Raw genomic sequence first — 13352 nt, 5'->3', positions numbered from 1 at the left:
AAGAGATGAGGATTTAATATAGTAGTGGTGGAGAAAATATGAATGAAGTGTCATTTAATACGAGTTGACAAAGGATCAAAAAGAATCATGAATCTAGACCTTATTTTAGACTCTGAGAAAACATGGTACATTAAATGTAGAGATTGGTGAGAGTGAGGAGCAAACAAAATTCAGTTTTTCTGTAGCTACTATAACATCTTGCAGAGCCAAATTCAAAAAATCACATCTTACTCAATTCTGATCGGAATTGTCTTGTTCTTGAGCTCAAATTGAAGCCCCATATGTATAGTTTTTGGGGAAAGTAATCTCATTCACAGATTCAAATTATTCTGAGAGATATCAACAAAATGGTGAGCAGAGGTCATATGTTAGAAAATAATTTCAGCACAATTAACACTAATAGGCTCCAATCACTTCCATTTCAGACTTAATTAGTTCCAAATTTACCTTAATTAAAAAGATAATTTCACAAATTACTCATTGAATAATTAATGTTTGACTATCTAATGAATTAAGTGTGTGCAATCTTACCATAAAATGTAGTCATAGCCAATCAAATTATGACACACCATTAATCTCAAATTGATTATAATTATAACCAATTGGAATTAATTGTTCATAATCATATATAATTGGACTCAATTTGTGATAGTGCATTTCGGTTATTAAAACTTGATTTGATGATAACTTTCAATTTAATGGTCTGATTAGGGTTTAGGACCAGTCGATTTGATCGTTACGATATTAAGATCATTTTGATAAAATGAAATTAAGGATCTAATGGCCACAATTAAGATGCCTATTTCCAATGTGAAATTACCATTTTATCTTCCATGTCAGGTTAAATGTGGGTTGCAAAATGGAGTGTTAACATATGACTACGATTTGTAAAGAAATATACATAGCTAAAATTCAATTTTTATTTGATATGGATAATTTAAATAGTGAATTTATATATGTAAATTACTTGCATAAATTATTTAATTAAAGTTTATTTTACTTGTGCATATTCAAATGAAAGAAAAATTAGTTGATGTTTAGAGCATTGAAGAATTTTTTATTTTTTATTTTATTTTTTACATAAGTGCTACAGACAAGTTGGGGTTTTGTTAGAGGGATAAGGAAATTTTTCATACCTACCTCACCCTCTTTTTCTCATGTGTAGTACGAGACAAGGGCCAACAGGGAGTTAGAAATCTAAAAGGAAGATTTTGTCAAATACGGTGCAAAAATTGTCCAATACACAAGAAGAATTTTCTAATATGAAGCAAGAAATGTGTAATATGAGTAAAACACATGAGGCATGGTAATAATACAAGAAGTTAGATCTAAATGTGCAAGCATGCATCTAAAGATGCACATAGATCTAAGCATGGAGCATCCAAACATGACATCACAAGATGATGGATCTAGGAATAAAAGCAAGTAAAAACACGAACAAACAATTGAGACTTTAATCCAAACTCTTTATTGAAACTTGGATGTTTGGATGTGAACCTTGACCAATGGATCAAGATTTATACCCTACCCATGACACAAAGCAAGAAATCTAGGCATAGGCAAATTAATTAAAGCTATAGGCACTCAAGCATGGCATCGAAACTTGCAAATATGGCATAAAGAGCACAATCAAGAAATTTAGGCATATCCTAGCCCAAGAAGGCTAGGCCAACATCATCAAAGTAATAAAAACATGCTAAAGAGACTAGGAAAGCAACAGACATGCTAGGAAATTGAAATAAATTGCTAGAAATAAAATGGGTGTAGATTGTAGCTAAAAGCTACATCTACACCCTCGAAACTTGAAAACCAAGGAAGATGGACTAGGGAGGAGGAGATGGAAGTAAGAATACTACCTCTTAATGTATGAAGGATAAGAGAATCAAGGATTTGTGTGTGTGTTTAGGAGAAAATTTAGGTAAAAAGAGCGAGAGAATTGCTTTAGAAAATGCTCTAGGACCCAAAATTTTCCTTTTTTTGCAATTTGGGAGTTGGGGGGGTATTTATATTAATTTTTGTGACGTTTTACCTTCCAACATGCACTAAGCATGCGTTGGGTGGTCCTGCTGACATTAGCAATTTTATTTTCTTCCAGCTTTTTTCTAATTTCAACTTCGATTGTTCATTTAAAAGCTTTCCTGAACTCCGATTGACCTGATTCTTGTGGTACTAAAAAGATATGGATGTCTAGTTTCCAGATCATTTGACACTTTGAAAATCGAACGGTTAGATCAAAAGTTATGGCCTTAAGAAGCAAGTTGATATGCCTAGTACGGTTTTTAAGATGTCTCAACCGTTTTAACTCCAATTTCGACCATTTGAGTAGTCATTTGAAAGGAAAATCAATATTCTTTGTAGTGACTTTGGTTTTACCCTGATTGGATAGTCGGACCAAAAGTTGGTTTTCGGTCATTGCTAGAAGTCAACTCTTAGTTAAACTTGAAAAAAAAAAATCTTTGATAACCTCGAGTTTGATGTAAAAACATGGAAAATATCCTTTTGCTGGAGTTTTGATCAATTTTGACCTTCAATCAACTCTCGATTAACCAGGGGTATTTTGGTCATTTTGACTTGAAATTGCACTTCGAGTGCTCTAATGCCCAAATGGGTTAAATCATGATGATCTAGATGTTCCAGCGGTCCTCCGATGAGTAAATGATTTTTTTGGAATTTTCGATGTCTGGCATGAAAATCGAAGGCAGATAAAATATGGTATCAATAATAAGTACAAAGAATCTTACCATATTTGGAGGTACCTACCTACAGCATAACCTATTGATCTATGTAGGGGCCTTTTTTGTGTTGTGTGTTGGGCTGGACTGCCTCTTGCAGTGATGGGCCCGATTATTCTGAGTAAGAGAGTTGAGATCGGCCCAACTGTAACTCACTTTGGGCCGGCTTGTGCGCAAACTATGCCTTGTCTGCCAGGAGTGTGCTTACGGCAGGCAGAGCTGTTTCAAATGATTTACGTAGGCAGATAAAACAATAGCAGAATAACAAAAATATAGTGACCTTTTCTTAATGAAAGATAACCAAGTAATTCCTATCTATGATAATCACAATAATAAGAATAGCTTTTGTAAAAGAAGTGAAGAGTTAAGTGACAATATGAATTAATCGAGGAAATAGTATCAAATCAAGTTTGGGTTTGTAGAGGCAAAGATCACAGAAGAAGAACGCCTCCTCTCAATGAAACTAATCTCCTAGGAAAAGATCCTGTTATGGGGATTAATGATTTTGAGGGAACCGGACCTAAATGATTAGTGCCCAAAGGAATCTCTATTGTTTAATTGTCTCCAAGAGAGTGGGATTTCGAGGGGTAGAGAAGGGAACCGACCTACTAGTGCATGCCCATTATCTTTCTTTTTTTGCTTTCTGTTTTCTCTCTTATCTTTTTTTCTTTCCTTTATTTTTTCTTTTGTTTTCTTTTCACTTCATAGTACCTCTGTTCTTCGATCCCCCCTACAGAGCACGACAAGGGTCCTTTTATAGGGCCTGCCGTGACCAAATTTTACCACTTTACCCCTTAACCGCCTTTGTCTGGTCTGGGCGTACTTGCCGACCACCTAGGAGCTCGTCTGTGTACCACTTACCCTCGCTAGACAAAGGCAAGTTTGTGTCATTTGTTAGTTCGCTGTGGCACCCTCTCCTGCCATGGCGTAAACGCTTTTTCTCTCTCTCCCATGGCATGCATCCAACGGTTCTCCCCTCAATCTTGCCTCTTTTGGGTGGTCTGTTGTCTCAGCAGGACGTACCTCCCAAAAGGGCTTAGGCAAGAACCGCAAAATAGGTATTTTCCCCTCTCCCCACCACCAAACCACACCCCCTTTACCTCTTACCTCTGACCTATGGCCTTACCACGTCCCATATTGGCTGGGTACAGGCTGGTAGTGCCTGGGCCTTGCGCGTGCTTCCCTGTCATGTATGTTCAAAATCTATCTGCTGCTCATGCATTTGCTGCGATCTGGAGCTTTGTTTGCACAGTCTGTTGCGCTTCTTTGTTCTTTTACGTGGGCCGTTTCATAATTTACTGTTTCCTTTTGGGGCTGGGCTTCATTTAATACTGGGTTTTGCATTTCTTTTGGCCCATTTCTTGATTGCCATCATGTCCAGCCATACTATTCTGTCATTCCTGCTGTAATGACTTGGTCCTGCTGGTCCCCTTTTAGATCTGCCGTTTTACTCTCTTCCCCAAATAGCTTTGCATGACCATGGGTTTTCTTACTTAAGGGCTCCTGTGTCCTCTTGGGTATCCTTGGCCCGTTTACTTGTTTTGGGCTTCCTTGGCCCATTTACTTGCTTTGGGCTTCCTCGACCATTTTCCTAACTTTGTGTTCCCATGAGCTTTTACTTACTTCATAGGGCTTCCCCGGCCCAGTTACTTCATACTCATCCTTGGGGTTTGTGGGCCTGCTAACAATCCCCTACTCTCTTTACTTACATTACTTTGAGCCTGCCGCGACTCATTCTTACTTTTTCACATCATACACTGCCTATGAGTTTGTTATTCTCTCTTTCCGGGCCTTTCGAGTCCACTTGCTTCCTCAATGCTCATTTATTTATTTTATGGACCTGTGACCCATTATTCTTGCCGCTTGAACTTAATGGTTTTATTCTATGCTTACCACTTCTATTTGCTGCTTACGTTGCTGAGTTGGGCCTCCTTTCTTGTTTTACAAAAATGACCCTCAACAATCTATAAAGAAGCTCAGCTCCAATCCCCAATTGGACTACTTTTTGGATAAAGATAATTAAAAAGTAGTTTCTACTCAAACATATTTAATAGAAAATTAATACTAGAAAGAATGAAAAAACATATAGCATTTGTAGAGAAAAAAAGTGAAAAATATAATATATTTTTTCTATAGTAGTGAAAATAGAAGATTGGTCCTTAAAATTTAGTTAATTTTTCATTTATTTTATTTTAAATTTGAAAAGGTATTTTTTTAGTCCTAACAAATTATAACATTTTGTCGAATTTTGTCAAAAAAAAAAACATAAAGCATTTAGGTAAAAAACAAAAAAAGTGAAAAATATAATTTTGTTTTTCTATAGTAGTGACAAAATAAGATTGGTCTTTAAAATTTAGTTAATTTTTTATTTTTATTTTTTGAAATTTGAAAAGTTATTTTTTGTCGAATTTTGTCCCCCAAAAATAAAAAATTATATAATATTTTAACAAAATTTTTTAAAAAATTATGAAAAATTATTATTATTATTATTATTATTATTATTATTTTTAGCACCACTATCGGAAACGCCATTTTATCACCACCAGAGACGGATTGGAAGAAAAGAAGGCGAGCTTGAAAGGACGCTTTCTCGCTCTCTCGTTTAAACAAACTTTAAGAAAAAACCCCCAAAAATTCTCTCCATTACTTTCTCTCTCAACTCTCAACTCTCAACTCTTTCACTCCCCACACTTCACTTCTCTTCAGGTCCTCAATTCTCTCTCTCCAACTCTTTTTTTTTTTTTTTTAATTCCACTTCTACCCCTTCATATCCATTAAAATTACTTATAATTTTTGTTTTCTAGGGCTATTCTTTCTCACCCTTCAAAAATTCTTTCATCTATGGCAGAAGTCATGAACATGCCTCACGACTCTGTTGACCGATCCCCGAAGGCTTCGACCTCCGCCCCCGCCGCCGCAACGGAGGACGATGCATTAGCGCCGCCGCCGCCGCCTCCTCCGTCCCTGCCTCATCCGCCGTCTCGCGGTAGGAGGGAGAGAGACTCTAGGGATAGGAGAGACGACAGGGACTTCGATCGCCCTCCGAACCACCGCCGCGATTACTATGACCGGAACATGTCGCCGAGGGATAGGGATAGGGACTACAAGCGCCGCCGTAGCCCTAGCCCTATTCCTCCCCCTTATCGCGACCGCGACCGCCGCTACTCGCCTCATCCTCCCCCTCGCCGCTCGCCTCCGCCTTTCAAGCGCTCTCGCCGTGGGAGCCCTCGTGGCGGTTATGGTCCCGACGATAGGTACAGTTCCTTTATGTGCTGTACATTAGGTTTCTCAATTAAAATTCATATGCTTGATTATTATTTGCTACAATTTTTTATGCTTACGTTAATGGCTTGTGACTAATTGAGGAATATTTAAGGCAAAACTTTGGTACAGTTTCTTAGTTTTTACTGTACATTAGGTTCTTCAATTAAATTCAAATACATTGTTGCGTGTGAAAACAGTGCAAACAGTATTATACCTAAGTTATATCCGAAATATTGGACATTATCATTATTAGTTGGTACAGAATTTATTGGCTTGTGACTTGAGGTTTTTTGGTGTAATATTTAGGGAAAAACTTAGATATGGGTTTCTTAATTATATTCAAACACAATGAACCCGGATAAAGTAGAGAAAATTAAATTCATTACAACTTTGTTTGAATTTAATTGGGGAATCTAATGTACTATAGCTAAGAAACTGTAACTATGTTTTATAATATTTGGAGTTCATTGTCATGATGTTTTAAGTGCAAAAGGTTGGTCACTAATGGTGGTAATTTTTACATTAGTTGAACAGTCTTGGTTTTAAGTGCAAAAGGTTGGTCCGTGATGGTGGTAATTTTTACATTTGTTGAACGGTCTTGTGCAGGGTAGTAGTAGAATATTTTTTGTTTTATGGCTTGTGACTATCTTTATCTTTGGTTGTGGGGGAGGGGGGAGTTGGGACCTATCATGATGTGCTAATGGATTTTGAGAAAAACTCATTAATTTCCACTTTGACTATTGTTTGGGAATGTCTGTGTTGGTTACACAGGGAATCAACCTCTCCAAAAAAAAAAAAAATATGTGGGTGAGTTTGACGACCAATCACCTCTCTCAGACCATGCAAAAATGAGAGTTTTGTGTAGTGGGTACGTCTGTGTTGGTTATAATGAAAAAGTGTTCATGGTGTTGAATAGTATGGAAATTAGGTTGTTTTGTATGGTAGGAATATCACCACATGTGTAAGGGGCTGTTGCAAATATAGATTGCTTGTGACCTCCAAACAGAACAGAAAACATGGGTATTTCTTGGCATCTTCCCTTATCTCATCCCCTTGGTTTTAGGTTTGGGTGTGCAAAAACCCAACGCATGTGACGAAAGTTGGTCTCATTCCTTTTTTCGGTCTAAATTAGCTATTAAAATGGCAGAACCAACAGTTTTCGAGTTTGGTTGTTGAACAAACAACTGTCAGAAATTTACATGTGGTTTTATGTAATTAGTCTCTTGGAATTCCCTTCCCTTGACATAATGAGATTTCTCTCTCTCTCTCTCTCTCTCTCTCTCTCTTGTGTGGGCACTTAAAACCATGGCATATTGACATGTAACCCTATTCCTCATCCTTCATTCAAATTTTCAGTCACAAACTCGTAAAATTGAGTGGGCCATACATACACTGCTGGCATCAATCCTAGCAATGAGCTTTGCTGGAAATAACTAAGTGAGTCCTTGGCAGACCCTTGACCCCACAAAGTCTCTCCAGAACTGACAAAATCTGGGAGAGAGTGAACATGTGAGATGAGAGTGAGAGAAAAAAGGGAGAGAGTGAGCAGAATACCTGCTGCAGTGATGAGAGTTATGGAAATATTGCTACATTATGGTTACTGTGCACCTAAGTGTGCACTGTTCAAACATTTTTCTCATGTTTTTAGTTGCTTAGATATTTGTATAATGAAAAAGGAAAAAAAAAAAAAAAAAAACACAAGCTGAATTTTGGTTTATTTATGGGAATGTTTATCTTGAATTTAATTTTTATTTTTGTGGTTAAAGTATATTGCTAGACCTATGACCCATATGTAGGGTTTCCATCTCACCCTCTCTCTCTCTCTCTCTCTTTGTAATGGGAAGAGGGAATCAAAGTACTTGAAGATGGGTTGTGTTTTCTTGTTAGAACTTTAGTTTTTAGCAATTCTGGCAGACACAAATTCTGCCAACTCAGCTGCTCTATAGTTTTTCAGCAGCAACTTCAAATCAATGAAATTGACCATACCTGAAAAATTACCTTAAATGTTTGTTAACTTGATTATCTGAATATTTTCGGGAGGCATCAGGTGCAATTTCTCTGAACATGACATGATTGGGTCAGGTGATGGGTTTACTTCCATCCTGACTGAGCCCAGAACCAGACTGTGCAATCCTAGGTTTTTTGGTTGTTCAAATTTGTATGCGTATGTTTATGGCTTGTGATTGAGGATTTTTTTGGTGTAATATTCAGGGAAAAAACTAAGGTACAGTTTCTCAGGTGATGCTGCACATTAAGTTCCTCAATTAAATTCGAACATATGGTTGCATCGACCAATAAAGTACAAACAGCGTCACATTGAACAATTAAATTCAATACAACTAATTCCTCAAAAAAAAAAAAAAAAAAATCAATATAACTATTTTGAGAACCTAATGTATTATACCTAAATTTTACCCTAATATGCTTTTATTATGTTCGTGATTAGAATTTGGAGTTCATGATCATGACATTTTAAGTGCAAAAGTTGGTTACTAATGGTGATAATTTTTACGTTAGTTGAACAGTCTTGTTTTATTTTTTTATTTTTGATAAGTAATAAGTTTATTGATATCAAAAAAGGGGAGCACCCCAGTACACACGGAGTGTACAAGGAGTCAAACAATCAAGAACAAAAATTACAAGAATCTAAGAAATCAAGAAAAGATAAAAATGATTGGTTTCGCAAAGCAGCCAACCAATCCATTATAGTTCTAAAGAAAAATAGCTTCAAGTTTGATATGGATCTCTCCTTATTTTCAAAGCACCGACTATTTCTCTCCCTCCAAAGGCACCACAATAAGCAATGGGGAACAATCAACCATATATACCTATTTTGATGACGGCCAAATCTGCCTTGCCAACACGCTAGAAGCCCCACTACAGATTGTGGCATAACCTAGCTCACTCCAAACAAACCGAACACCATAGCCCATAGATTCATTGCAACCGGACAATGAAGAAAAAGATGGTCAACCGATTTACCATTACACTTGCACATGTAGCACCAATCCAATATCCAAACCTTCATTTTTCTTAAATGCACAGAATTACACTTGAACAGTCTTGTTTTATCGTTTGTGCCTATCTTTATCTTTGGTTGTGGGGGAAGGGGAAGAAGTTAGGACCTATCATGATGTGCTCATAGATTTTGAGAACAACAACAATAGCAACAACAAAGCCTTAGTCCCAAAATTTGGGGTGGGCTATGGATCTTCAACAGATTATTTTGGGTCGTCTAGGTCATTCATTAATTTCCACTATTATTATTTTTTTGGGAATGTCTGTGTTGGCTGTATTGAGAATCAGCACTTAAAAAAAAAAAAAAAAAAAAAGGGAGTAAGGCTGCCTATCGTCTACCTCTCCCAGATCTTCCAAAATTGGAGCTTTGTGCTTGGGTATTTCTACATCTATGTTTGTTATAGTAAACAAGTGCTTGTGTGATGGAATGGTATGGAAAATAGGCTGTTTTGCATGGTGGGAATATCAAAACTTGCATAAGGAGCTGTTGCTAATATAGATTTGTTGCGACTCCAAACAGAACAGCAAACATGGGTAATTTTTTGGCATCTTCCCTTATCTCATACCCTTTGTTTTAGGGGTGTGCAAAACCCAACCCAAGTGACAAAACTGATTTTGGTTGGTTTCATCCCTTGTTTTGGTCTAAATCAGCTATTAAAATGATAGACCAACAGTTTCAGTTTGGGTGTCGAACAAACAACTGTTAGAAACATACATGTAGTTTTATTTTATTAGTCTCTCACAATTCCTCTGCCTTGACACATTGAGATTTCTCTCTCTCATCCTTTATTTACATGTATCCCCTACCCCTCATCCTTTATTTACATTTTCAGTCTCAAACCTTTGCTCAATTTGTAAAATTGAGTTGGCCATACATGCACTGCTGGCATTAATACTAGCATTGAGCTTTGCTGGAAACAACTAAGTGAGAGTCCTTGGTAGACCCCTTGACCCCTCAAAGGCTGAACAAGTGAGATGAGAATGAGAGAAAAAAGGAAGAGAGTGAGCATAGAACCTGCTGCAGTGATGAGAGTTATGGAAATATTACTACAAACTGTGGTTATATACTCCAAGTTACTGTGCATTTAAGTTTGCACTGTTCAACATATTTTTCTTCTTGTTTGTCTTGATTTTAATTCGTATTTATTTATTTATTTTTGGATAGGTAATAGATATTTTCATTAAAATATCTTGTTGATGAACAGACTGTACTTGAAACAAATACAAACAAATCAAATAGAAATAGAAACAGAAACAGATTGCACGAAATCAAAAACAGAAATACATTGTGTAAAACCCTTTAATTCGTATTTTTGTGTGGGGTTATTTGACATTTTTTGATTAAAATCTATATTGCTAGACCTACGACCCATATGTAGGATTTCCTTTTCCCTCTCTCCCCCTCCCTCTCTCTCTCTATATTTGTCATGGGAAAAATACTTGAAGATGGATTATATATATATATATATATATTTTTTTTTTGGTTAGAATTTTGGTTGTTTCCAATTTTGGCAAACAAAACTTCTACCAACTCAGCTGCTCTATAATTTTTCATTAGCAACTTCAAAATGATGAAATTGACTTTAGCCTGAACAATTACATAAAATGTTAGTTAACTCGATTATCTGAACATTGTCAGTCGGCATCAGGTGCAATTTTTCTGAACACGACATGTTCTGGTCAGGTGATGGGTTTACTTCCAACCTGACCGAACCCAGACTGTATGCAATCCTAGCTTTAGGGATTTGTTTTGAGGCTATTGAGAAAGTTGATGGGTTTTACCGTACTAGCCTTGAATTATTTTTTACAAAAGATTATGTTGGTAGTAAGATGTTAACATGACAAATTAGCATGTCTTTTTCTAAAATTGATCCTTTGTTCCCCCCCACAACCCCTCTACTTTCAAAAAAAAAGAAAGAAAGATAAAGATAAAGAAGGGGTAAATTTTATTCATCTTCTTGTGCCATGGCTTGTTTTCATTTTTCCAGTCCTTCATGATAGACTGTTAGTTTTTACCTTCTAGATTGACAAAACATGCCAATTAGCTTATAGAACAAACTTTAGGAGGGCCAAGTGAATCCAAATAAATTATAGGGTAGCAAAGATATTCTCCCCTATATTTTGTGTGCTGGATTTATTTCATGTGAGGGCTTTCCCTCCTCTTCTCTCTCCCTGATTGTCTGCATATTTTGATTTGAATTCTTTTTTCCATGGACACGTTTTCTCTTCTTATTGAAGCTAAGAAATTATTCTTGGGGCTGATTTGAAGAACTTATTGTTTTAATTAGTTTTTATATATTATCTTAATAATTCATTTTTTATAAGTGGTTTAACGTCTTACAAATTTTTTTTTTTGGGCTACTTTCACATAATGTTGATGATGGCTCAGGTTTGGTCATGATTATCTTGGTGGATACGAACGTGGGATGGGAGGAAGACCTGGGTATGCTGATGAAAAATCTCATGGTCGGTTTATGAATCGTTCAACAGGCCCTCATCAAAATGGACCTTCTGGTATGTAAGGTTTGGGTTGTTGATTTGACATACCTTATTTCATCATGTAGTTTTGCATATATGGAAGCTCTTATATAAGTTATATTATATAAACTTTAGAGTTTGAGGAAAAACAAGATTAAGAGCTCGTTTGTTTTAGCGGTTTGCAACTGCACTTGTTCAATGTATAGCTTTTTAAGACATCACTTTTTATTTAAGTCCAAATTTTTTGAACAGCCCATTTTCAAAAAGCTAAAAAAAAAAAAAAAAAAAAAGTACCAAATGGACTTTGAATTGTTGCCTAGTTTTTATGTGGGGCCTTCTTGGCACATTTCATAGGCTACTTTAGTTATTATTAAGTCTGAATACATGTGTCTAAAAAAAAAAAGTCTGAATACAGTAATAAGTTTTTTTAAGTTAGAAAGTTGGTTTTTATTTTCCCCCAAATGTCGTGTCTAGAGCTCTTCAAGCACTAGAAAGTTAGTGGTTCAGTTTTAATAAAGGTTTACTAAAATAGGGTAGTTTGGTTTTTTCTAGATTTTCTGGAATAGTATGCTGTAGAGGCTATTCTAGAGGACCATGAGTATTAGCTTACGTTTTGAGTCCTATTTGGTTTAACTGCCCTTTTGGCACAATTTATTTTTCTGCTCTTTGAAAAAACTGTACTTAGGGAAAAAAAAAAAGGAGGTTTAAAAAGGTTTTACTTTGAAAAAGTGCAGTTTCAAAATGGTATGCCAAATGGGCACTAGAAATTCTTAATTACTTTTCAGTTTTCATGTTATTATTAGGAGTACTAGTCTTTCTAGGAAAAAGGTTACTTGACAATAGCCAATAAAAGAATCTTTATATTCAATAAAAGATAGAAATAAAGAGAATGAATTTAATGAAATTCCAGTAGCTTAAGTTAAGTTTTGAGGATGTAATTTTTTGTTGGTGGAGAGAGGGGCTAAGGCTACCTACTATTGCCTCTCCTAGACCCCTCAAAAGTGAGAGTTTTGTGCCTTTTATTACTTATTAAAAAAAAAGGGTGGGAGTTTGTGCATTGGGTACGACCTTTTTTATTGCCTTCTCCCTGCTAAGGGTGTTTCCTTAGGAAATCTAGGTGCGACTGCCTAGTGTTTATTTCATTGTTTCTTGTTCTACTCACTGTTTTAACATCAAATAACCATTGAAAGTTTGAAACATTTTAAAATCCAATCTTTTTGTTACTTAACCTGCTTAAACAGTTAAACCTGTAGACATCAAATCCTATTCAAGAACCTTAGTTTAGTGCCGAATTCCTAAATATCCTGCTTTGTTTATGTCATTGTATGCTAATGGGGTTTATATGTCTTCTTTGAAAAACAAAATATCTCTATGTTATTCATCAAGAATAATATTAATATGCAATATGTGCATTGTGTTGAAAGTTTCAATAAGAGAAGAAAATCAATTAGAGAGGTTGTCAAGACAATAACATGTCCATAATTCCATGTATTAAGTTTTATGCGTATGCGTGTTTTTGTTTCCCCTTCCCACACCAACCCCCCCCCCCCGGGCCCCTTTTTTTCTTGGATAAATAATAATAAATTTATCCAAATGAGGAAAACAATGGTTTTATCTCAAAAAGAGATAGCTCCACATTAAAAGTACACTTGTTTTTCTCATGCAAGATTGCCCTCATCAAGTAAAGAGTGGTCACATTCCTAATAAGAGAACTCCTATGCTCTTTTCTGGATAAATAATAATAAATTTTATCCAAATGAGGAAACCTCATGTACACAAAGCTTGCTTAGGATATCACAATATTCAACAATCACATTCGAAAAGAAAGGGAATGAAGACTCTACAATATAATGTGCGTTA

General features: G+C 35.9%; 1 protein-coding gene across 2 annotated transcripts in view; it reads left to right on the top strand.

Annotated features, from left to right (window-relative positions):
* The first annotated feature begins 5261 nt into the window (after positions 1 to 5261).
* LOC112009294 (serrate RNA effector molecule) overlaps positions 5262 to 13352 on the top strand; it is a 17774-nt gene continuing 9683 nt past the window's right edge. Inside the window, exons 1-3 of one of the 2 annotated variants that reach the window (XM_024041628.2) lie at positions 5262 to 5438; positions 5581 to 5986; positions 11404 to 11528. In XM_024041628.2, coding sequence (XP_023897396.1) covers positions 5586 to 5986; positions 11404 to 11528 — 526 coding nt within the window. In that variant the 5' untranslated portion in view covers positions 5262 to 5438; positions 5581 to 5585. Of the gene's footprint in view, positions 5439 to 5536; positions 5987 to 11403; positions 11529 to 13352 lie in introns of both variants that reach the window. The other variant, XM_024041627.2, reaches the window with a different exon arrangement.

This window comes from Quercus suber, unplaced genomic scaffold (assembly GCF_002906115.3).
Source record: "Quercus suber isolate HL8 unplaced genomic scaffold, Cork oak 2.0 scaffold_87, whole genome shotgun sequence".
NCBI lineage: Eukaryota > Viridiplantae > Streptophyta > Magnoliopsida > Fagales > Fagaceae > Quercus > Quercus suber.
This window is presented reverse-complemented; position numbering and strand designations above follow the sequence as displayed.